This window comes from Trachinotus anak, unplaced genomic scaffold (genome assembly GCF_046630095.1).
Source record: "Trachinotus anak isolate AG129_WGS33_773 ecotype Australia unplaced genomic scaffold, CSIRO_AGI_Tana_v1 ptg000016l, whole genome shotgun sequence".
In the NCBI taxonomy this organism is placed as follows: Eukaryota; Metazoa; Chordata; class Actinopteri; order Carangiformes; family Carangidae; genus Trachinotus; species Trachinotus anak.
In genome coordinates, this window is record NW_027273867.1 from 23405553 (window position 1) to 23430241 (window position 24689).

At 44.1% G+C, this 24689-nt stretch overlaps 2 protein-coding genes across 5 annotated transcripts in view; both read right to left on the reverse strand.

Moving 5' to 3' along the window:
* Positions 1-98: 98 nt before the first annotated feature.
* On the reverse strand, positions 99-12235 carry LOC139634110 (zinc finger protein 865-like). Of its 3 annotated transcripts, XM_071500370.1 has the most exons (3): positions 11392-12235; positions 10919-11028; positions 99-4784 (listed from the first exon to the last, which is right to left on the reverse strand). In XM_071500370.1, exon 3 carries the CDS (start codon positions 4325-4327, stop codon positions 179-181), a length of 4149 nt encoding a protein of 1382 aa, XP_071356471.1. In that variant the 5' UTR covers positions 4328-4784; positions 10919-11028; positions 11392-12235; the 3' UTR covers positions 99-178. The 3 variants fall into 3 exon arrangements, with proteins under 3 accessions (XP_071356471.1, XP_071356472.1, XP_071356473.1); XM_071500371.1 differs by lacking the exon at positions 10919-11028; XM_071500372.1 differs by lacking the exons at positions 10919-11028; positions 11392-12235 and adding an exon at positions 10613-10880.
* A 2197-nt stretch (positions 12236-14432) lies between these two features.
* The window catches only part of LOC139634111 (protein shisa-7-like), a 38722-nt gene continuing 28465 nt past the window's right edge, over positions 14433-24689 (reverse strand). For both annotated transcript variants that reach the window (XM_071500373.1, XM_071500375.1), the window contains 2 exons: positions 19602-19983; positions 14433-18500 (listed from right to left, as the gene is read on the reverse strand). In XM_071500373.1, coding sequence (XP_071356474.1) covers positions 18038-18500; positions 19602-19983 — 845 coding nt within the window. In that variant the 3' untranslated portion in view covers positions 14433-18037. The remainder of the gene's footprint in view (positions 18501-19601; positions 19984-24689) is intronic.

Genomic DNA, 24689 nt, shown 5'->3' on the forward strand with positions numbered 1-24689 from the left:
GAGGGGTGTGGGGATATTATGGGAGTTACACTAAACCCTCCCCATTCTCCCGCCTCTTTTTGTTAAAAACTTGCTAGCTCTTGCTTGCTGCTTCTTGGATTATTTAAAAAAAATAAACATCAAAAGAATCTATTCTAGAAAACTTTTTTTTTTTTTTTTTTTTGTTTGTGTTTTTTTTTTACTGACTGTACTCAGTCAGAACTGTTGATCTCTCAGGCTGGACCAGGACTGGGACCGTCAGCTGGACCGGTGAATGGTCACTGTCTGACTGGTCATGAGGTGATGGAGATTTAATCTTCATCAGTCCCCAGTTCACGGCCCCGCCGCCGGAGGTCATCCCCCTACAGGAGAACTTGTGGCGAGCCAGGAGCCGGGCGTTCCAGAAACGGTGTCGGCATTTTCGGCATTGGAATGCAGCTTGTTTGAGATGCTGGCCCCTGTGTTTCAAGGCTTTGTGTAACGAGCTGGTGCGTCTTCCACACACCTGGCACCGCAGTCGGGCGTGGCGGCCTGAGTTTCTCGGTGGGTGTCTGATGGCGTGGTGGACCAGCAGAGAACCATGCTTGGCGTATGTGGTGCTGGGGCAGATTGGACAAGGGAAGCGCTTGATTGGGATGTCCATTGAGGTAAGCCCGGTGACTCTGACAGCACCCCCGCTCCATGACTTCACTTTCATCACACTGCCCTTTATCCTCAGCTGGGCCAGGAGCTTTTTTTTGTTGAGCTGGGCCTGCAGTTTCCCCCTCTTTTTCCTCAGAAGCAACAGCTTCCTGCGAGTGTCTTTACTCAGTGGGACACCCACCAGCTTTCCGTCTCTCATAATGCTGTGGATCACCACGCGTCTTTTTTTCTTTCGTTGCTTTCTTGTCGTTCCATGCCGTTTTTGGAAGTTTTTTGAGCGGTAGTGAAAAGGGTGCTGCAGCTGTGGTTGTGGTTGTTGTTGTGGTTGTGGTTGTTGTTGCTGTTGCGGTTGTTGCGGTTGTTGCTGTTGCGGTTGCTGTCCGGAGGCCCCTTGCTGCATGTGAGACGACCCAGTGTAGTTGGGGCCTGATCCTGAATCATAGAAGAGGGGCGAGTATCCGGAGGGTTGGGACTGGTTGACACGCTGGCCGTTCCGGTCGATGCCGTGCTGAGACAACTTGTGCCGCACTAAGCTGTTGGAGTAGGCGAAGGCTTTGCCGCATACTTCACAACGAAAGGACTTTTCCAGCCCTACCCCCCCACCGTGGACAGTCTGTTGATGTGCGGTCAGGTGGAAATAGTGGCGGAATGACTTCCAGCACACCGTACAGGTATAAAGCCTCTGGGAGGGGGTCCCAGATGTGGGTGACTTTTCACCTTGGGAGCAGGATGAGAAGTAGTCAGAGTTTCCCGGGTTGGCGACCTGACTGAGGGCAGCAGCGGCACCTTTTATTCTCCGCCCCTGGTTATCAATCTCTCCTTTTCTATGCAACTTCCCGTGTCTCACCAGGCTCTGTGCATACGCAAACATCTTGCCACACAGGTTGCATTTGTAGTTCTTCTGACCAGAGTGCACGGTCAGATGCTTGGTGAGGTGGAAAGGCTCGCGGAACATTTTGCCGCACACATCACAGGCGTGAGGTTTCTCCCCTGTGTGAACGCGGTTGTGGCGCCTCAGGGTCTCCGCCCTCCTGAAGCGCTTGCAACAAATCTGACATCCATACGGCCTCTCTGAGCCGTCCCCTGGAGGTGCGGGGCTCCTCCTCCTCCTCACAATAGCGTTTGGGTCCCTTTTCTCTCTAGGCTTCCTCGGCCTCCGGGGCTTTGTGTGGGGTTGGCTGGGGTGGGTTAAGGGCATGGTGGAACCGTTGAGGCTGGACGTGGATGATGGTCCACCCATGTTACCAAACCCCAACCCCCCCAGCAGGCCTCCGATGATATCCCTCCTCTCTCCTTCCCGGCCCTCTGTGTTTATATCACAGGAAGCTGCGGCTGCAGCGGCGATGGCCGACATCGCACTGCTGGTGACCTCATCCTCTGAATCATCCAATAGGGAGGAGAGGGGGAGGTGTGGCTGCTGTTGTTGCTGTTGGTGGTGGTGGTGCTGTTGCTGACTTTGAGGGTGAGGATGAAGAGTTGGTGCTAAAGGGGCCTTACGGAGTGTTTGGCTGGTCATTTCACTGGCAAGCGTACTCTCTGGAGAATACAAAGACGACGATTGTGACCGTCTGTAGTCGTCAACCGCGCTGTTGTAGGACGACTGGTTCTGGTAGCGATTTCTGGAATAATCTGTTGCATACTTGTCATTAGTCATTGCCGCCCCATCATTTGAAATGCCTACCCTGTCTCCACTGCTGCCCATTTTACTGCTGCTTGGGTTGGACGAAGCACTCCCTCCAGTGCTGGCCCGGTTTTTCGAACTGCGGGGAGGTTTGCCGCAGGCACCTGAAGCAGCGTGATTGAGAAGAGAGGTGCTCTCACGGAAACATCGCCCACAAGCTGGGCAGCGGAAAGGCTTCTCGTCATGGATCTTCTCATGTCTCGTAAGTGACTCTCGACGGTTGAAGGACTTTTGGCAGATGCTGCAGACAAAAGGCCGGTTTTCTGAGTGGGTGACACTGTGCTGGATGAGGTGACCCCTCTTTTTAAATCTCTTTCCACACTCACCACAGCAGAATATCCTTTCTGGGCTGGGGGAGTTACAGTCTGACTTCCTGCTTTGGCTTTCTGGTGTCAAGCCGTGGCTGCGGAGATGCCTTCGAAGGCTGGAGAGGTGGGTGAAGGTTTTACCACATTCACCACAGTGGTAAAGGGGTTCTGGTTCGGGCTGGCCAGATGAACTGTTACTGTGGCTCTCTCGGGATTTAGACAACTGTTGGTTACCATTTGCTACAAGCACAGAGGTGGAGTTTGAGGAAGGGGGGGCGGACGAAGAGGAGGAGATGGTGGAGGAGGACTGCTGTTGCTGTGAGGACGATGAGAGAAGAGAGGAGTGCGGTGGCTCACTTCCGATGCCACTTATCCCAACACCCCCAGATCCTCCTCCCACAAGGCCTGATGAGGAGCTCTGACTATGCCCACTTGAGCTGCTGTTATGGCAGTTACTAACACTGCTGCTGCTGTGGCTGTGGCTGCTGTGGCTACTACTGTCTGTTTTCCTCTGGGGTAAGTAACCCGCCATTGCTTTCTTTCTCCTGCTTCCTCCACTCGAAGTAGATGTGGACGAGCTGTCTCCTGACTTTGATGCATCGTCTTTAGAGAGGGACAGGTGGAGAGGAAGGGGGAGGGGAAGGCCCGCCTCTTGCTGCATTAGCGATGCTATCTGGTTGGAGGAAAGGACTGGAATGCCTTGGAAATCAAAGCCACCCAGCGGGGCAGGCTGGGGGGCCGGGTGGAGAGGGTGTGGATGGTGAGTGTGGCTGTGTGGATGAGATAAGGCATGAGAGGTCAGCTGCTGTTGTTGCTGCTGAGGCTGTGGAGCTGTGTGGCTGTGACTGTGGGAGGAGTGGAGGGCGGGGGGAGGCGCTAGGGCCGAGTTTGACTCAGTGGCCCCTTGGCTAAGCCCCAGGCCCAAGTGGTTGTGAGTGCCTTGCTGGACAAGGAACTGTTCCAGGCTGCTGTTGGTGGGGACTCCAGACAGGAAGTACTGGTTGGCGGCAAGCATGCAGCTGAACTGCTGGTGGAGGCTGCGGGGATCAGACTGGCCCACTAAGGGGACTGCAGTGCTGCCGGAGGGGTTGTTGGAGGCTGAAGCTGATGTGGAGGGAGAGGGCGACGATGAGGAGGGACCAGGGGAGGGCTGAGGGACAGAGAGACCTGGATGCAGCGGCGGAGGTGGGGGCGCAGGTGTGACCACACCCCCGATGACCCCTGCGCTTCCTCCACTGCTGCTCCCACCAAAGTCAAAGCGCCCCATCCCAGAGTGGAGCTGCTCCTGAGCCAGCGCAGCCTCGGCTGGGTGAAAAGGCCGCAGGAACTGGGGGTACCCCGACGAGGAGCTCCCGCTCCCGCTGCTGCTGCTACTGCTCATCTTGCTGGACTTCCTGGAGCTGTGAGACGAAGAGGACGACTGGCTCTGGTGGGAGATGGATGGGGGCGGGGCGCTCATTTTGGCGAATAATGATGAGGAGTCAGCGAAGGCATTACTCCGAGTGCTCTGGAGGGATCCGAGGCCGAGGCCAGAGAGGAGGCTTCCAGAGGTGTCAGCAGAGGGCTGGTGCTGCTGCTGGAGCTGCTGCTGATGCTGCAGCTGGACCTGCTGTTGGTGGCTCAGCTGTCGTTCTAATCCAAGGCCTTTGAACTGATGGGCTTGGTGTCCACTTAGCATCTCTAAAATGTCCATGGGGTACTTGCTGAACTGAAACATCTCCGAACGCAGCTGTGGCAAAGTGTCCAAGGTGCAAAACTACCCTGTACACTAAGACTATAGTTGCTAGAAACAGCAGTGAAGCTTTGCAGTCTGGTTTTCAGAGGTAGTCCTGCCGCAAACTAGTCTACCTCAAACAAGCCGCTGTAATCCACCAAAAGCCGATGCTTGATTTTCTCACATAAATATATCAATGGAGAATAAAAGTATTACCCTCCATTCAAGAGTGAAGCTTCCAAGTGCTTCTGTGGGATGTTATAAAAAAAGGTCATAAATAGGCAATATACTAAATTATACTAAAAGTCTGTAGTGTTTCTTTAGAGTGTTCCATAACCGTGTGCTGATTTTTCAAATCAGGTCAGCAGTCCCATGAAGTAGGAGTGTGTCCGCTATTTTAGTGGAGGGTGAACCATTGCTTCAGTGCCCTTATGTCCCTTCATGGAGTTCTTCTGGGAGCCTGAGGACAGACGGGGAGAGGAAGACACATTAATGACAGTAAGTGATTCAGAGACTTGATACTGAGCAGACGAACTCAACAGTTTTGGCACAGTTAGGTCAGCAGCACTGTTTTGCTTGTCTCGCCCTCAGGACTTAAAGCCGGATGCTGAATGTCACAATAGGAAACACACAAACAAACAACTCAGGTTAAACACAAGAAACGATTTAGCTGAACTCTGTTCACTGTTTACTCCTCAGTACATTTTCTAAAGCCTGCAGCTTCTGGTGATGTTATAAAACTGATTATTATAAATTTAAACCTTTTATTATGTAAGAGTCACGCGTGCATTTTTCACAACACATTTCCAAAGAAAATAAAAGTGTAGCTGTGGTCGCCTCATCTACATTTTTTGGCTAAAAATACAAGCATGTTGACAACGTGTGACTCAAGATAAGATGGAAATTAGGTCACTGCCTTCCCTCCTCACACTGAACGCTCACTCAGACGCCCGAGCAGCTGTTGAACCATTATTTTTATACAAACTCTTGAAATCTTGGAAAGCACTCTGCATTTGATTATTTTTTCAACCAGGTAAAAGTTTTTTGTTTCGTTTTTTCAGCTGATTTCCTAATATCACACAGCCTGAACCCAATGGACCCAGTGTCCAGCGGCTGCTGTTCAGTGTTTTATTTTTATATATTGTTTGGATATTTTAAAATGTCTTTGTGTCACAGTTTTAATCACATTCATATTTAACTAAAGAATTCATTAGCAGGCATAAAGCTAAACACAGATATAATTAGAGATAAAACTGGTTTCCATGTGTTAAACTGAAATCTTGGCCCAATAAGAAAACCAGTTACTCATTACACTGGTTTTCTACTTTATAATGTGTTCAGGTAAACATGACTTCAAACGGTTCGTTTCAACACTGCAGGTAAAGCTATGACTTGAATAACTGACAGAAAATTAATGGGTAACTACATCAATTATTAATAGTTTCAGTCATTTATTCAAAACTGTTCTCTGGATGCAGCTTCTCCACTGTAAGGATTTGCAGATTTTCTCTGTTTTAAATCACTTTAAAATTAAGACAAAAAAGTTCATCTGCAGATTAAAATCGACAATAAAAATGAAAGAGAGCGGTGCCTCAAAATGCCATCGCTCCTGCCCAGCTCCTGCAGGATAACATGGCTGCCTGTCGTCCCCAAAACACACAAACACACACACACACACACACAAGACACACACAGATACACACAAACTAAATGCCTGATAAAAAACAAAAGGTGGTCTGGTGGACAGTGTCTCTGTGTGCAAGAGGAAGCTGCTGAGAATCTGCAAATCCCTTCTGTCAAAACTGTAATCTGGTGTTCACAAACTGACATCTTTCCCCACCTTCACTGATCATGTTTTTGTTTTGTTTCTTCAACCTCCAAGGTTTTTAAAACCAGTTAGGAAGAAAATGTATTCATACAAAGACGGGTCAGTGCATGGAGCGTTAACTTGATACTGTTAACTCACCAAGGAACGCAGCACTTCACTACCAATATAGAAACTGATGCTTCTGCTGTTGTTTCTGGGGTCTGATGTCACTCAGTCACTCAGCATCCGACACCTTCAGCTGATTCATTAAACATCTAACTGACCGTCCGAGCCCGTCTGTCAAATCTGTTGTTTCTGCTTCTGACATCTGAAAACTGTTTCATTTACAGCCAAATAAAACAAAGATAAGCAGCCAGTTCTCACAAATTAATGTTTGGGTATTTTTGCCAGAAAAAAAAACAAAAAAAAAAACATGTAAATGATAAATTGTTTAACAAAATACTTGATTCGTTTTCTGTCAATCAACTAATGGATCTGTTGATTAGATTAGTTGTTTCAGCTAAAGAAGGAGCCTTCAGCATGTTTAGCTCTACAGAATTAAGCTACATAGCCAATCACTGATCTTAGTTAGACTTGCTTTAAAGCTTCCTATGTCCTGTATTTATTCAAGTGTGACCCAGTAACGAGTTTCAGCCCAGTTATTGAGAATCTGAGGTCAACAACTACAATTAGCACTAGTTAACTTTTTTTTTTGATGGGTCTGAACGCTGCTATGAAAAAACTCAACGCCTTCTTTACAATAAGTAATGATGCTTCTCACTTTCACTTTGGGAAACAACCTGCTGCCCTGAAGACGGATCATTTTGTGTTCTTGTGTGTCTGTCTTGCCTTTGTCTTGCCATATCGTGATGAAGACTGAGGTGAAGTCTACTCTTCACGCTGACCTTCTGCCTGTGCACAGAGCGCTCGACATGAACAACTCTCCCCTGAGACAGAAACCAGAGACACCGCCTGAAGCCGCCCTGAGGACTCACAACCTGAGCTGATCATGCATCTGACATATCTTCAAAATACAGCAATAACAAAGCTCACACACTTAATAACCTAATCCTGACTTCCCTCTGAACGAGATGAAGAAGAAAGTGTAAAACAGAAAGGTCTTAGAAAGCTGATGAACCAGTGAACTAAGTGCACAGATGGTGACACTGAGAAAAATGATGCTTCTGTTCACCACCATCAGGCTTTTATAAAAAGTTACCACTGTGTTTACCACTTAAAGAATCACTTAAAGAATTTAGCCCCTTTACAAAACCGCCAAAATGAACAATAATCAATAAGAACCGTAACAAAAATCACACTCACAGTCTAAAGGACAAACCTCAGTGTCAATCTGTCGCACAACTCAGTATAACAGCAGGTGAATCTAAATTCTGCTCAGTTACCAGTTTGTCTAACTGGGACGGCCTGAAATAAATGGTAACTGACTGGTTTAAGGATTAAAACCAGAGCTGCAAGGACAAGAGGATTAATCAATCAATTAATCAGCACCTAGTCAGATAAACGATTAATCATTTTAATCATTATGCTCATTTTGCTCATTTTTTACATGCACCAATCTGAAACTGAAAATTTTAGCAAACACACGTGCACGACATTAACAACCTGATAATCTACAATGTGAGGATGAAACTGTTGGTTCATCAGATTTAGGATTAATTAATCCACATTCCAGTTCATGAGGCAGAACCACAACCAGGGAACTAGTCTGCACCTGTTCCACCAGCTAACCAGCAGGTAGGACAGTAAACCAGCAGGAGTGTGGACTCCTCTGGACGGGGAAGCAGCTGGACCTGAGAGTCTACAGGTCTGATTCCAAACCAATCAGCAGAGCATATTGATTAGTGACCTTTTCACCAGAGGAGAGGAACCACTGTGTGTGTCACCTGCTGCTGAGTGACGGAATAAAAACTGACCACCAATCAAGATGTGTGGAGAACTTCCTTCGACAGGTGAACCTCCGATGTGCTCGATGGGACAACATTTTGCAGCATGTCTGTTGTTGAGCGATACTTTTCCTCCCAACAGCGCACAACGCTTAGCAACCACTTTGTACTGCAAGTGTGTTTGCTACAGCGCGAGTCAGCGTTCGCAGTGAACACAAACAACTCGACACAGAAACTCAAAAAAACATGATCGCTGAGGTGAAAACGCAGGATATGAGGTGATTTGCACTTTTATACACATGTGTAAATGTTTGGAGGATGACTTTAAAAAAGAGACACAAGCTGTGTTAGTTCCTCACTACAACAGCAACTACAAGAAACCACAACCAGTATTTGCACCAGGAAGCTCAAACCATTCTAAAAAAAAAAAAACGTTTTCTATTCTGTGTTGGTCGAGCTGAGTGAGACGCTGGAGTAAAACCCCTGAACAGCGAGTGTCCTCCCTGCTGACAGCAGAGAAACTATTTGCTTCCTCAAGGCATCAACAAAAACAAAAAAAATTTAATAAATTAAAAAAATAATAGTAGCTGGGAATAGAAATACAAACCCTAAATGTCATTTGTCATCTTCAAAAAAGTCTGAAGGTATGTGCAGCCGGTGTGAGGGACCTTATCTCTGTTGTGACAGCTAACGTTCTGTGAGACAGTGGCTGTTTCTTTTATCTCTCATTGACTTTATTCCATTATATCAAAATGAACTGAAACTTAGGGACCTAAACAACTTGACAGGTAGTGTGTTACTGGGTGAATATTATCAGTAGTTAGAGGAGTCTAACAGTCTGACTGAGCCTCTCTGCTCTCTCTTATTTATCTTATCAATTAATCTACTTTTTTTTTCAGCTAATCAATTGTTTTGTCTATTAAATGCCAGGAAATAGTGATAGTGTCTGTTATAATTACTCACAAACCAAGGTGACATTTTAAAATGTCTTGTTTTTTTCCTGACCAACAGTCCAAAGACATTCAGTTTACGGTCATGTGACAAAGAAAAGCAACAAGTCCTTGTGTTAGAGAAGCTACAACCAGCAAATAATTGACATTTTTGTATTTTAAAAAATGACTAAAAGAGTATTCAATTAATTTTCTGTCAATTGACTGATGGATTATTCAACTTTGTGTTGCAGCTTTAAATTGCTTTTAGTTTAGATTTTGTCTTCCATCTGTATTTCTTATTGCTCTCCTTTAAATGATGCTTTCTCAACCAGGTGACAGCAAATTTGTTTGTTCACCAAGTTCATTAAAAAAAAAAAAAAAACTAATGCAGCAGCTCAGAAGAGTTTTTCAGAAACATTTAACAACATGGCCTTAAGCCCTTTGATTGGCAGCTTTTACACACACAACACTGTGTGTAGCATTGGTATCAGCAAGAAACTTGCTTATTGCACATCTTTCTCTGTGGGGTAAAGTATCAGATGCAACATGTGGAAAAAAGCATAACTTGTAGGATCTTCACGTTTTCAACCGTCGCTCTATTATACTTTCAAAACCACAGAGGAGCTCAAAATACAGACAAGGGCAAATTAAAGGAAAAACCCTGAATAAATGAGTGGATGACCTCCACACAGGACACGAGGGGTCACTGACTGATTTGATGAGGATGGAAATGATGTGAATCATAAGCTGTGGCCTTCACAGTCACCAGATATCAACCCATTGAACGCCTATGGGGGATTATGAAGAGACCTATTAGACAGCCCTCTCCACCACCATCATCGAAACAACAAACGAGGGAATATCTTTAGGAGGAATGGTGCTCGTGCCTTCAGCAGAGTCCTGAGACTTCAATCAATGTGGCACGTGGTGGCTCAACACCTTCCTGAGACGCTCTGTTGGTTCCCCCTTTAATCTGTCACCCGCCTGTAGATAACAATGCAATAACAACATGTATTTACAACTTGTTTACTTTTATCTTCACGTCAGTGTTGTGGTTATAAAAATCAGCTGTGAACCCGTGTAGGTAGTGAAACCGTGGTACAGACTATCTACAAACATACTCTGCTGCATGACCAAGTTCGCCTGATGCACAGCTTTGCAGTGTTTTAGTACACGACGATGAAAACGACGATATCATGAATGAACAGTACGTACTTGGATCGGTTTGCTGAAGGGCTACAACCAGTGATTCTTTTCACTATCCATTAACCTACATATCACTTTCCAGGTAATTACAGCAGAAATTAGTTTAAAAAATGACAATAAAAACGTCTTTACATAGCTTGTTGTGTTTGAGCAACAGTCCCAAAGCCACAGACATTTAGTTTGCTGCTACATAAGATTTGTAAAAGTGGCAAATCCTCACGCTGGAGAAGCTGAAACCATCGAATGTTTGGCACTTTGCTTAAAAATGGACACAAGTTTTACTGGGATAAATTGAATATCACAACAGTTGCAGATTACTTTTATTTGAAAGAATAATTGTTCCAGCTCTAGCGCTCAGTGGCACTGGTCCACCTACAGTAGCTACAAAATATTTGCCTGAGCTTTGTTGAGTCTTCTTGATGATCGAACACCAACTTACATGTTCCTCATCTCACTGAAAACTTTGTTTTCCAGCAGGAAGGCGGCAGCTTCTGCAGATCGGGACAGAAATGCATGCAAAACGCATCTTGTTGAAACTTCTCCACACATTAACACGTCCTGTCAGTCTGAGCTGCAGACTCAGCTTCAGTTTCTGCACAAAGCAAGGACTTTCCAGAGGCGTGCAGAGTACGAGCTCCACTGCACTCTGCACGTTTTTGATGTCTTTGAGTCCGAGCAGTTTGTGAGGAGGGCTCATTAACGCGCAGTCACTTTGACTAATTGGAGCTGTGTGTTTGCATCTTACCGGCTGATCCGCAGCCTGCGAGCTCCGTGCTGGACCTCCGAGGTTTGAGTGTGCTGGAGGGGGGACCGTGCGCTTTCTCCGCCGACAACCGGTGACCTCTGGCCGGCAGCCTGAAACAGATGCACCGGTGTCCGAGCAGGTTAGACGGACAGATTACCGCTCACTGACCAGGGTCCGCTAGCATCCATCAATCAACTGCCCGATGCTGCTCTAACGGTTCGAAACTGATAAAAAGCCCCAATGTTTAGCTGCAAATGAACAAACACACACACCCGGTGTTTCAAACGAACCTAAAATGTGTCTAACGGCGCCGTGAAGCGGATAATAACAACTAATCTGACATAAAGGAGGCATCCCGGCTGCATAGCATCGCGCTAGCCGCGTTAGCCGAGCCGTTAGCTTGCGTTAGCTCGGCAGCTAGCACATTAGCTGACCCGCTCCTGCTGGAAACGGCTTGTTTTTGTTTTTTTTACCTTGAAACGTCGACGTCCCGATGCAACGAAAGCTCAGAAACACAGGAGCAGAGGCGTGAACACATGGAGGTGGGGGTGCGCCGTGAGAGCGGGGTCCCTACTGCCTGCCAGCGGGGCCTTCTGCTTCATCCATGGAAAAACACAGAGAAGGGCCTGGCTCTCCATCGGCCCGGGAGCGCTGCTTTCTCTCGCTAACAAAACCGGTTTCCGCTGGCCCGGCCCGCTGCGCCCACTGTCCGCCGCCGCTGCCCCGCGGCTCCTCCGGCTCACGGCTCGTCTTCACCCACACGGCGCCTTTGTTTTGTTTCCGTCGTGTTTTTCCCTCTTTTCGCCGCTGCTGGCTGTTTTCCGGCCCGTGTCGGGTTGAGGTGTCCCCCGCTGTAGACGACGGCTCCACCGATGCTGCTCGCGTTAAAATGGTAGTTTCCTGTCTGCATAATGGTTCCGGGTAGAGCCAGGCACAGGTTGGTCTGTCCGGCCGCGACCACGCCGCCGCTGCCCCGCTCACAGCCACCTCTGCCCCTCCGTTTGCACAACCCGGGTCCTCTCCTGCATGATGCTCATGAATAAATAAAGCGTGTGTGTGTGAGTGTGTGCGCTGGCGTGCGTGTACGTGCGTGTGCATGCATGTTTGCGCTCCATTAAAGAAGATATCAGTGTGCATTCTGACACTATTAAGCCCCTGTGAGTGTGTGTGTGAGTGTGTGTGTGATAATGTGTGTGTTTTCACACTAAGTGTGTGAAATGTTAATTAGTCAATTAAAGATATCATTACAGTGCATGCTGCATAACATTACAAAGTGTGTGTGTGTGTGTGTGTGTGTGTGTGTGTCTGGTGCCCAATTTGCATTCAATTAAAGTCACCATTATAGTACAGTGTCTGTGTCTGTCTGCTGTGTGGGTGTGTTTGAATGTGTGCACCCGTTTGTTTACTTTGCGTGCATGTGTGTGTTCCAGACAGAAATAACCTCTGCATGTGTGTGTTGGTGCATGCATGTATTTCACACGTGCACGTCCACCAAGTAATAAACCTGTTGATTTTTTTTATTCCCTGTTGTGAGAATATTAAACACTGAATAAACCGAAGCTCAAGGGGACGGTTGAAGGGTCAGTTCACCCACAACTGCTAAAACCTGCACAGAAACCCACTGGTTCATCCTGAGAGCTTTGCTGTGATTTGCAGAGGTTTGGGAATATCTGCTGTCACCCTAAAACAAATGCTAATAAATCAATTAAACGGTTGGAGAAAACAGTTTCATGGCTGTAGCGCGGGGATATAGCTTTGGGTATCCTGCTGGTGCAATTCTCCACTTATCACAAGCACAAAATGTCTATAAAAAGAGTCAGAGAACAGAAACAGAAATCTTGGTTCTAAGTCCAGTTTAAAGTTGTGCATATATTCAAAAAGCTCACTGAGCTGGTGAGCAGACAGCCGAGGCTGAGCCACTCCGCTGCATCTCTATCCCCTCCTGTAATTTCCTAATTTTCTCAGCTTAATGACTGTAATGAATTTAATAATTTGTGTTAAAGTGGTGGGTGGGAAGGGATGGAGAGCTGATGTTCCCCTGTGTGGAGCCTCAAATTGCTCCCTCGGGTGTAGGAACAGAGGAGGAGGGACTGATTATAGAAACATAACAGTGCGTTGAACACATTTCTCCCACTCTAGCTGTAGATTCTTATTCAAAACACAGTGAGATTTGCTGTGTTTACAGGGCTGGATGATAAAACCTCAGTGGTTCAGTCTGCAAGTGTCAGTTTACTGAATGCTCAGATTCTTACTCTTGTTTTCTTATTCTTTGATTAAATCCTGATTTCATTATACATTTAGCTAATTTTAGTATTTTATTCAGACAAAGTTGTTGTTTGATGCTTGTGTTTACACCTTGGAAACTTTGGCTTCTTTTGTAGATTGAAAAAAAGGATTTTGTAGAGAAACATATTTTTATTTCTCAAATGTAAGTACCAGAAAACATCATTTTGGTATCGGTACTGGGACCCCTCACATCAGAACTAGTATTCAAAATTGCAGATTTCCAATTCTATGTACAGTCTATTGTGGCTTTTGACAGTTTGTTAGAATGAATGAATGAATGGAGAGTTAAGCTATTAGTGCTGAAATGATTATTCAACGATTCAACTAGTTGATCGGTGGCAAATTTTTCCAGATTGTTAAATGTTTGTCAATTATTAAGCAAAAATGAAAAGTTTTTCATAATTTCATAATTATTGACTAAAAATTAAAACCATGAATAATGAAATTGGTTATTTGCAGCTCCTGTAACTGCTTCACTTGTTTTAGCTTTGCTTTTATTGAATTTATGTACCTGTAACTTAAAAAAAAATCAGATTTCAGACTGTTGATTGGAAAGGTAATCCAATGTCACCTGGAAAGCTGTGAAGGTAAATTATCCCTTTTTGTGAAATTTGCAAAATCTAAGAAACAGTTGTCAGATGCAGCCTTAAACATCATGCTTACTGTTGACTTTCATTATCACTTCATCTAGATAAAAATGTTAAAAAATGTTAAAAGACAAAAAGATGTCCATCAAAAATTCACATCCATGGTGTTTATTCAAGTTACTTCTTTTGTCCAGCAAACAGCCCAAACCCAGAGATATTTGATTTGCAATTTAAAACTGAGAAAAGGAAAAAAAACTCCCCACATGTGAGAAGCTGTAAACTAGCAAATGTTTGGTATTTTTGCTTAAGTCAAACTATTAACTGTTTATCAAGACCGCTGAATAATGGCATAATCAGCTAATTGTTGTGGCACCAGCTGTGAATGTGAGCCTGTAATTTAAAAACTCAAACAGAAAGAATCAAGGTCAATGACGCAAGACAAACAAGGTTTAGTGGGATTTTTTTTTATTGTTATTATCAATTAAACAGTATGATTTCTACAAACGCAAGAATTGATCACCAATAACAAAAGGGTTGCACATCTGTGAGACCTTTGTTTGAATATTCTTGGAAATAGACATATAAGGGGATGTAATAAATAAATGTATCATACAATTTGAGGTATGCAGAGTAGCTTTGAGAATACAAATATGCCCATGCCTCCCCCCCAGTGGTTAACACACACACACACACACACTCGTATACACGCAACCTCACACATACAGGCACACAGTTTTATCAGGGGGAGCAGTTAACCGAACGTTGATTACAACATCTGTAACAGACCTTTGAAGGTATGAGGAGAAATGAAAGAGACATTAAAAATACAACTGAATCTTCACGTCGTTTATATTTCCCTTCCTGTGTTGTTTGCTTCTTTCTATTTTAAAAGTTAATGAGACGTTTTCATTGTAAAAACCACGGAATCTTTTCTAGTCCTGTCAGCCAAAGGCAAGTCACAATACATTCCCCTCCACAACCCGCTGAAGCAACAACTGCTGTCGCTAAAAAAAACACATGAACGCAATTTGTTTTTCCCCTTCACGTGTTCAAGAACTTTAAGAGGCTGTTAACACTGTACATTGAGTCACTTTCCTGCCTTTAAAGTCTGTTCAAATCAGCACAAATGACAAAATAGCTTCGAAAAAAACAATTCGCTTTTTGCAGATACATATTTAAGTCAAACAGCAGCGACACAAACTCATCAGCTGAGTGATAATTAACATACTCAGCTTTTTCGTTCTATTCAAATGCCAAAAACTCGACACAATATAAGCCTTCAGTAATTTACATTTTCAAACGTTTGAAAAGTTCTCGCTTTGGTGAACGTAGCTCGACAAGAAAAGTTGTGATTGATCAATGTTCCCTTTTATTGAATTAAACGACGACAGGGCTTTAAAATTTCATTTGAATTACAAGTTGATATGAACACGTAACGAGACTCGGGTCGTTAAAATCGTCTTCGTAGGCCAAAGACTTGACCGGAGTTTGGTCAAAAAATGAGGTTCAGCATTCCTAAGAAGAAGAAGAAGACACTGAGAGTTACGCACACGGGCACACAAATGAAAACAGACTCATGTACATTTACACACATACACGCCATGACATCATAAGTCAGCACTATGACATCATCAACACTGGCTTCTGACATCGTCATGCGGTTCATCTTTTCTCTTTGATTGCATCATCTCTTTTTGTTTTCGAGAATACAAATGTTTTTCTTTTTCTTTTTTCTTTTTTTTAAATTCCACTATAAAGTTTGAATATTGAAAATCCAGGATTATACATTAAAATTCACAGAGATTAAAAAAATAAATACATGTTTAGACAAAAAATAAATAAACAAATAAATAAATAAAAATAACGATCATGATAAGAGCGTTCATAGTCTGATCGAGGGGGAATCTTTACACATTATGATCATGAACCATTAACACGTGAGCACATGTATCTTATTAAAAAGACTAAAAATGACTGGCACCAATCATGTCCGACTTTGTCGAAATACAACTCAGAGGGGAAACTGAAAACCTCGAACGAGGCCTCATGAGTCCCTTAAACCCCATAGAGGGGTAAATCCAGCCTGAACAGCTAGAAGGTCCATCTCACAGCCAGAAAAAAAAAAAAAAAAAAAGACAAAATATGACATCTTTATGGCCACCACTTCTCCCGCAACAGTACTATCAAGAATTCATGGTGGTGTTTTTACATGTTCCACAAAAGTTCCTTCACTTTGTATTTCCTTGCATGTTTATATTTTCTCTCTAGACAAAAAAAAAAAAAAAAAAAATCGGTGAATGTATGGACAAGCATGCCTCCTGACACTGACACGCAGAAGAAATGAAAATGAGAAGCAGACGCTGTACAGAGCACAGACACACAAAGATAATTCGGTATAGCCCTTGGTGTGAAGTGTCCATTGTCCCCGGCCTCGAACCCGTCTGCCCCCCTTCCCTTCATATGAGGTGAGCAGCTGAACTCGCAGGTAACATGTGGCGTCGTCGACGTACGGGAGGATTTGCTTAGTAGCAAGTCGCAAAAGGTAGTAACCCGCGACTCTACAAACTCACAATGAAAAGTTTAAAACAGCGTTTGAGGGATGTTTGCTTTGTCCATATTAAAATGTCTGACCCATACAGAGTCTGCACGAGGCTGAATCGTCTAATTTCAAAAAATTGGACTAATTATTACGCAAAGGGTCACAGCACAATGTTTCATAGATGATATACACCCACTAGAGTTCACTGTACAAAGGCTAAAAGTTAGCTAAAATCAGACTGCAGTGTGGATTTAAGTGGATTTTAAGGCCCGGTCACACCAGAAAGTGGCTCAGTAAAATTCACCCACATGAAAAGTTTGGAGTTAGTTGTTGTAGCTAGCAGGCTATCCAGCCACGTGACATTTTATTGAAGAGCAAAAAAAAGCTTAAGAAGCTAATAGGCTTTGAAACTGACAATTAGCGGTTAGCTTCTTAGCTGAGTCACGACAATTTCACAAATTCTTAAGTTCAAAACACGTGTTTCTACCATAAACGTCTGTCTCATAAATGTGTAAAAACCATTCCTCTTTTGTGGAGATGTTTTCACTCCAACACACAGCTAATTAGCGACATTAGCTTGCTCCATTTTAGACTCTTTCGCTCTCCTTCCCCTCAGCAGTGAAAGACAGTTTATCAGTTGAATTCACTTCACAGTTCAACAAAGTTAAACTTTAAATTAAACTAACATCTATTAATTTCACCCCTGAAAGCAAATCCAGTGATTTTACTGACATGAATTCATTTGGCCACAAAAGTTTAACTGTTAAAATGCTGGTGTGACGGGGCCTTTATGGCAGCAGTTTGCAATGACGCAAGTACAGTTTTTCTCCAAAAATGGCATTTATTTTATTTTAACCTAGAGTGAATCAAGCCATAAAGCAATCAAGTGACAGCTAACTGTACTCGGCTGGATTATTTTAGAAGTTTTACTTTCATGACAGTCCAATCATGTCCAGCCTTTAAGTTACAAACTGTCTGGCTTAAGGATAAATACGTTCTCAACCAAGTATACACAAAGTCCTACAGGGCTCAGTAATGTTAATACTATTATTATTATTATCAGGTTAGTTTCATACAAAAGCAACTTGTTTGGTTTTAAATATTTTTATAAATACAAAGACAAGCAAACCCGTCTGTCTCTGCCTCTGCGCTCTCTGTCATCCACAGTGGATTCAAAGACTGGTGAATCTCTGTCAGAGCACTCGAGGACTCGAGGACAGTGCAATAAAACTCAAGGACAAGTCAATGAATTTGACTCAGCAGGTATCCTTCAATAAAAGTCACAGCGAATACCCAGCAACCTTCAAACTGCACTCATACCATATTTTTTGCTCTTTTTATGTGGACATTTCTGTCTTCCCTTTACAAAGAATGGCTGAATATTCTCTTTTTCAACACACTAAGTGATAAGGAGAAAATCAAGTGCCTGTATTCACTAAGAGATTAATGTTGTCATCCACCACTTTTTGTTTTATGAAGGGGAGGGGGGCTGTTTGCTGCTCGTCCTCAGGACACAGTGCAGCCCTGTGAGGCAGCCAGCTGAGAGCAAACCTCCTCCTCAGTTACCTCGCCTCTCTGCTCATCTCCACTTCATCTCCCACTGAACGCCTCACCACTTTCCTTTCCTCCTCCTGTCTTCAGCGTCTTTACAACTTCAGCCTTCACCTCTCTTCCCTCACTCTTTCTCTTCCTCTCTCCCTCCATCTCTCACACTGTCACCTCGTTCTTACTCCCAGTCCGCAGTCCCTGCCCTCCTCCTCCTCCGGGGATGAAGTGCAGTTGTTCGATGGTGTTCTGCCTCTTGCTGGCGAACGCCATCCGCCGGGCGTTGGGGTGGCCTCCCATAGTCCCCACTCCGCCTCCGTCACAGTCACGGTGGCCACCGTGGGGGTCCCAACCGCTGTGCATGCCCATCCCGGGCATGGCAGCAGAGCTGCGGTCATGGTCGTGGCCTGGTGTCGGGTGGGAGTTCATCTTGATCATGTGGTGGCGGTCCATGGACGGCGTAACGCAGATGTTCTGCTGTGACTGGGCCTTCTGGTGGTGGCTGAGCCGGCCCATGGTGGGCACCATCCCGCTTCCTCCACCTCTGTCGCCTCCTCCTATCAGCCCCATCGCCATCAGGCGGTCCTCCAGACGGTCAGGTGAGACCAGGAGCCTCTCATGGGACCTGAAACCACAGATCCTGTTTATCATGGGCTATTAAAAAAGTTACTGTTGCAGTGGTGGCACATTTGCTGAACATGAATATAAGTTGAATATCACATTGTGATCAAGTAACCAAGATCTCTCCAAATAAAATCAGCCACACAATAAGTGAAACACAGCTCAAGTTTCTTTTCATCCAGCAGAATTAATCAGGATTTAAGGACATTTTCCTAAACCTTCAAGGTTTCATATTTTACACTTTTCTGGAGATTTATATTAAGTTTTATTACACAAACAAAAGTATAACAAAAGTTATATTTGTGGTTTTAAGAACCAAAAACCATCTCAGTGTACTTTTACATCTCCTCCCTCAGGCTTCTCTCTGGAGCTCCAGTAACAACAGGTTGATGAGCCAATCAAGTCTCTCAAGTCTGTGACATCACAAAGTTCCAGAAGTCCTGACGGCTGGTTTTAAGGCTCAGTTTCTGAATACAGGCTGTGTGCATTTCTCTGTGGACTGAGGCTTTGATACTTTCACAGTATTAATATAGAACCTAGACCTGCTTTAAACTAAAAAAAAAAAGACATGGAAGTCTCACTTCATACAATATGGGACCTTTAAATCAACATATAACGAGCAATAAAACATGAAATGGACTTTGTCTTCAGTCACCTTTGTTTCCCAGGTAAAGAAAGAACAGTAGAGCTTGTTTAACTTGTTGGACTCACTTTTTCAAAGAAGTCAAATAAGGTTAAAGGTTTCGAATTTGACTGAACAGAAGTTAAATGGAGTGTACCCTCACATTATCAGACTCTTCAAATTTCAATGAAACTGCTCTGCTCTTGACATTAATTTCATATTATAGTCTCAGCCTCCCTTTGCTTTTATTTTTCTTCATAGAATGAGTCTCGTCTCTCCTCCATCTTCTCATCTCACCTAACATCATTATCATCTCTGTTGGTGTCCTCTTGTCTTTCACCTTGTCTGATCTCCTTCCTTTCTCTTTTGTGTTTCATCTGCTCGTCTCATCTGAATTTTCCTTTCATCACACCTCGTCTCTCACAATCCTCCTCTCACCTCTGCTGTCCTCTGTCCTCTGTCCCCTCTTATCTCTTGTCTCACCTGCGGAGCGTCTGTGAGGTGGAGCTCCTGCTGGTGCTCATCATGGCTTTGTAGTACTGGTGTTGCTGGTTCTTTGACAGGCGGGACAGCGTGTTGCCCTCCCCGAGTGCCAGCAGCTGGTCCTGGGAGCGGACCCGGCGCGGTGGTCTGTCGAAGGTGGAGCTGGTGTACTGCGTCTGAGAGGGCAGTGGGTACGGGTTTGGGGTGGAGGCGGGGATGTGGAGACGGGGTCGGGAGCCGTTGAGGGGCAGCGTGCCCCTGGAGCCCAGCGTGTAGTCGCCTCCCCAGGGCAGGTGGTGCTGAGATGAGTAGAAGGATGGTGGAGCGTTGTTGGAGCGACGTTTGGAGGAGTAGTAGCTGGAGTACTCGTCCAGCTCTTTCTCTGATTCAGCAAAAGGAAGATACAATTGTACAAGATGTAAATATGGCTGCAGGTAATGTTTAGTTTCTTTATTGATTAATATGTCAATTGTTTTTTCAGTCAGTTAGAAATGGTTAAATCCCCACAACCAATCAACCAATCAATCAATTATTGGCTCACTGTGGTTTTAGCAGGTATCTTGTTTCACATTGTGAATTTGCTGCCTGAAAGAAAACTCCAATAAAACTCTAATATTGATACTTATTATGTTAATATCCAGGTTATTGATACTTTAATACGTTAATATCCAGGTTATTGATACTTTAGTATATTAATATCCAGGTTATTGATACTTGTTGCTGATGATCTGATTTTCCTACGCACCTGTCTACCAGGTATGCAGTTGAGAACACTTGGTTTCACTTCTATAAAATGTATTTAAAAAAATAGTGAAAAGTGCCCGTCATAATTTTTCAGAGTCCAAACTAGTGTCTTGAAATACTTTTTCTTTCCAACCAACAGTGCAAAACCCATGATATTCAAGTTATAACTAGAAGAGCACTCAGAGAACGCAGACCTCTGCCAAGGCCATCGATAAACAACACTTCAGACTTCAGAGAAAAAAAAATCTCATTCATAGTAAACTAGAGTGGCACCAAGGCCAAACAATCCTACACACATCCGTCAGATCTGGATCATTGTCTAGATCTGCACAAAACTGTACAAACTTATAGATGTCAACACCATAAATATATGTGATTTTTTTACAAGATCCAAACTTCACTTCAAGACAAAAGATGTCTGCACCTAAATCTAATGCGTTCTTCCCTCGCCCACGTCCCATCACTCCACCAAGTTTGGTGTAAACAGTTTTATTTTACTGCGTATTCCGAACAAACAGCTGGGCAAACTCTATCTGCTGATGGAGACCATGTGATATGACTGAAAGCTCCAGAACAGCTACTAAATGGAGCTTGTGGTGAGACTGTTTTCTCAACTGTTGAACTCTGAACCTCAAAAGAAAAGAAGAGAGAAATTAGAAAGAGCAGAAAAGACAAAAAATGCAAAGAAATTAAGCAAAAAAAAACAAAGGAAAAGACGTGAAAAAGAAAATCTGTTGTAGGTGTGTGGCAGGAAAAGGAGGTGAAATAACTTTACTGTGAAGAGAGATGCGGTGGTAGAGGTAGAGGTATCAAAAAAAGGTGAAATGGAGGTGATTGAGTCAGAGGAAGACAAGATGAGAAAAGATAATGGAACAAACAGAGAGAAAAAAGGGGTGAAGCAGAAATATGCTATGTTTTAGATGAGGCTTAACAGAATAAAGGTGAAAGACAAATGAACAGATTTTAACAGAAGTGAGAAAGTTTCAACCCGTGTGATGAGAGAAGAGGGAGATACGACAACATGAAAATAAAGAGATAGACAGAAACAAAGAGATGAAGAAGTAAAGAGAGAGAACAGTTAGTGAGGTTCATTAATAGTGAAATGCAGAGTTTCTGTGTTTTCTGTAGCCTGAGACCACTTTAATCTTCAAAGCATTTCCATGGAAGCAGCTCCCCAAGAGCCAATTTAAACCTGACCTTTACCCAGCCACCTCTCCACCTCTTCCTCCCCTCTCACCTTGTCTTCTCTCTCTCCATCAGGTCTCTTCCCTTCCTCTCCTCTCCTTCTGTTTGCTTCTTTGTCTCCTCTTCTCCTTTGCTTTTCTGTTCTCTTGTATTGTTTTCAGCCTCTCTTCCTCCTGCTCTCAAGGTTTTCTCTGTCTTTTTCCACCACCATCTTTCTCTCTCATGTCCTCATCCTCTCCCTCCTCTTCATCTCTCTCCTCTCTGTTTACTCCTGTCCTGTAAGGCCAAATTATCTTGAGGTTTCTCCCTGGCTGCTGACCGCAGACAAAGAAGCCCTTATCAGTGTTCTTTCAGCAGAGTCGTGTGGGGAACGACATCAAAAGGACCAGGTTTCATACAATGGCTGGCGAGAGGCCGCGTTCCCTCTCTTTGACTCATAATGACAACATTTTAGTCTCCATTTGAAGGGGCGTTCAGGGTGTTTTGTGAAAAAGCAGGCATTTAATAATCAGACAAGTAAAAATACTGCTGAGTGTCACTGATTCACTGCAACAGTGACTCAGCCTGTATCTGGTTTTTCTTTTGAAGTGATCAGCGTCTCGTAGCTTTACTCTGGGAAATAAAACCATCCACTGAACATGATCTGTCCTTATGCTTCTGTTTGGTTTGTAATCAGAAGAAAAGGAAGACTGGGCTCTGGATTTTGATACTAAACACTCAGCGTTACGGCCTGAGGGGATGAAATGTGGCATGAGACCTGACATGTTTATGACCAAACCTGACATCTTGTGTGTTTAGTTTTAGTTATTAGTACACACTTTATATTATATTATTATATTATTATCGTTCAGGGTTGTCTTCTGAACCCGCTGAAGGTTGCTGCCGTTGTTTCTGTCGACCGCTTTGTTAAAGGTTTCTCTCTAATGGGGCTTTCAGACAGAACTATCAGCGCTGTAATCGCCGCTCGGGTCAGCACAGTCTGTGGGAGTCACGGAGGACAGAGCAAATATATGTAGAGATGTCCAAACTTCAACTCGCCCATCAGCCCGCTGTGGTGTGTGTGTGCTTTGCTCAGCGCAGCAACAAACCTTCGTGGTGAGGCCAAAGCCTTTGGAAATAATGGTTTTCAGGGCGCAGTGGTGCCACATTCAGAGCAACTTAAAAACACAGCCCCACCATTCACTTCAATCAGGCAACACAAAGAGCTCCTACAAAACACCACAGGGTTGTCTGGCAATAAAAAGATGAACTTTTGCCAAAATGCAGCAGCAATTAAATCTGTGCAGCTGCACATTTCTGGCAGATCTCTTTATAACGTGAAAAGCCGTGTTTCTACTCAACTCATGATCATCACAATAAAAAATAAAATGATTGCTGCCATGATAACTTTCCACAGTTGTAAAATCCTGTCTCATGGTATTATAAACCTCTGTCCTTCAAACTCGACTGATCTAATTACAGGATCTAATTTAATCATCTCACCAGCACTTGAAACAACAAACCTCCACCAACGCAGCCCCGATGCGTTCGCTTTAACTCAGGGCTGTTTTCTGACTGAATGCCTGCTAAGTCTGCAAGTGACATGTTCGGACAAATGGATTCAGAGTAGGATGAGAAGTGAAAACCACGATGACTGAGCAGATGGAAAATTCTCTGAAATTCTTAAACAGAAAATACATCAATGTTGCTTTTTGAATCACAGGTGAACCCTGGGAAGTGTAGTGCAAAAACCCACACCAATGAGCAGAAGAAAATCAAGGTTCAGTCATGTTTTTTACTTAAGTTCACTGATGTACCACTAGAAAATATCAAGAATTATTTTTTTTAAATGTGTTGTGCAGAAGTGTAGCCATCTTTTTTTTTTCAGGCATCTGAGGCAGTGAGAAAGATGAGGGAAGGACAAAGGCAGAGACAAATGTTAGCAAGAACTAACAATGAAAGAAATAGTGAGGAAGGAAGGAAGGATGAAGGAAAGAAAGTGATTCTCTTTCTATGTGCGATTTTTCTACTGATTCCAAAACAAAAAAATAAAACACGCGTGTCAGTTTTTATGATCTGAAGCATAAAAAGCTGCAGGACAGCTGCCAACGATGCGACAGAGATGCTGTTTCATAGATGAGAAGATGAAGGGAAGTGCAATGACCTTTGAGGGTCTGATATGATGTGTCTGAAGCGTTTTCCAAACGCTGCACAGCGTCACCTATAGAAATGTTTTCTCTTTGTGACTGAAATAATGAAGAGCCCCATCTGGTCTCCGCTTTCACCTCATTATTGCTTCCACTTCCAGGTACAGCCACACACACATACGATCGCCCATGTAGTAACCATCCATCACTTTGCTTGCAGAGGCAACTCCCCTCCCCCTGCAGTCTTCAGCAATCACAGGGTGAGAGAGGTAGAGAGAGAGAGGTAGAGAGAGAGAGGTAGAGAGAGAGAGAGAGAGAGAGAGAGAGAGAGAGAGAGAGAGAGAGAGAGAGAGAGAGAGAGAGAGAGAGAGAGAGAGGTTGCCAGCCACTGCCTCTCAAACGTCTTTTCTTCCCTGTCGAAGGCAGCCAGGCCCCTGCAGACCAGCCAGCCAACGCCCCTCCCCCTATCTCCACATCTCTCTTTCCCTCCAATCCTTTCTTCCTTTCTTTCCCTGCCTCTCCCTTCATTCTTCTCCGTCTGCTCAGTCGACCTCTCTGCATCTCTATCTTCCTGAATATCTATTTTTTCTTCCTGCTGTATCCTTATTTGCCCACTCAGCTCTTTCACTGCCCGCCTCGATCCTCTTTCTTCACATTCATGTTCTCCCATGTTTCTGTGCCACTTTCACAGGTTTGTTTTTGGAGCTCTTTCTTTCATCTCTGTCAACTCCTTCTTTCTCTGCCTCTCCTTTCTTCCTCTATTCTTTTCTACCTTACTTTTAAAAAATGCTTTTCTTTACCCTGTGTACGCCTTTATCATCAAATCACTTCCCCCTCCTCTCTTCCAGTTTGTTTACTGTACTGTTATGGCTGTTTAGCAGAAACAGTTTACACATTCAGGCTACACTGAGATGATTATTTGGCTTTGCAGCTGAGTCACAAATCTCCTGGCGGCCATGCCTGGCTACTGCCATAACGGACTCTCATTCACTGGAGAATCAGCTGTGTGAAAGTCTAACTAACCAGGCCACAA

Coding starts and splice junctions, on each gene's coding strand:
- LOC139634110 (XM_071500371.1), bottom strand. CDS start 4,327: ATGTTTCAGTTCAGCAAGTACCCCATGGACATTTTAGAGATGCTAAGT.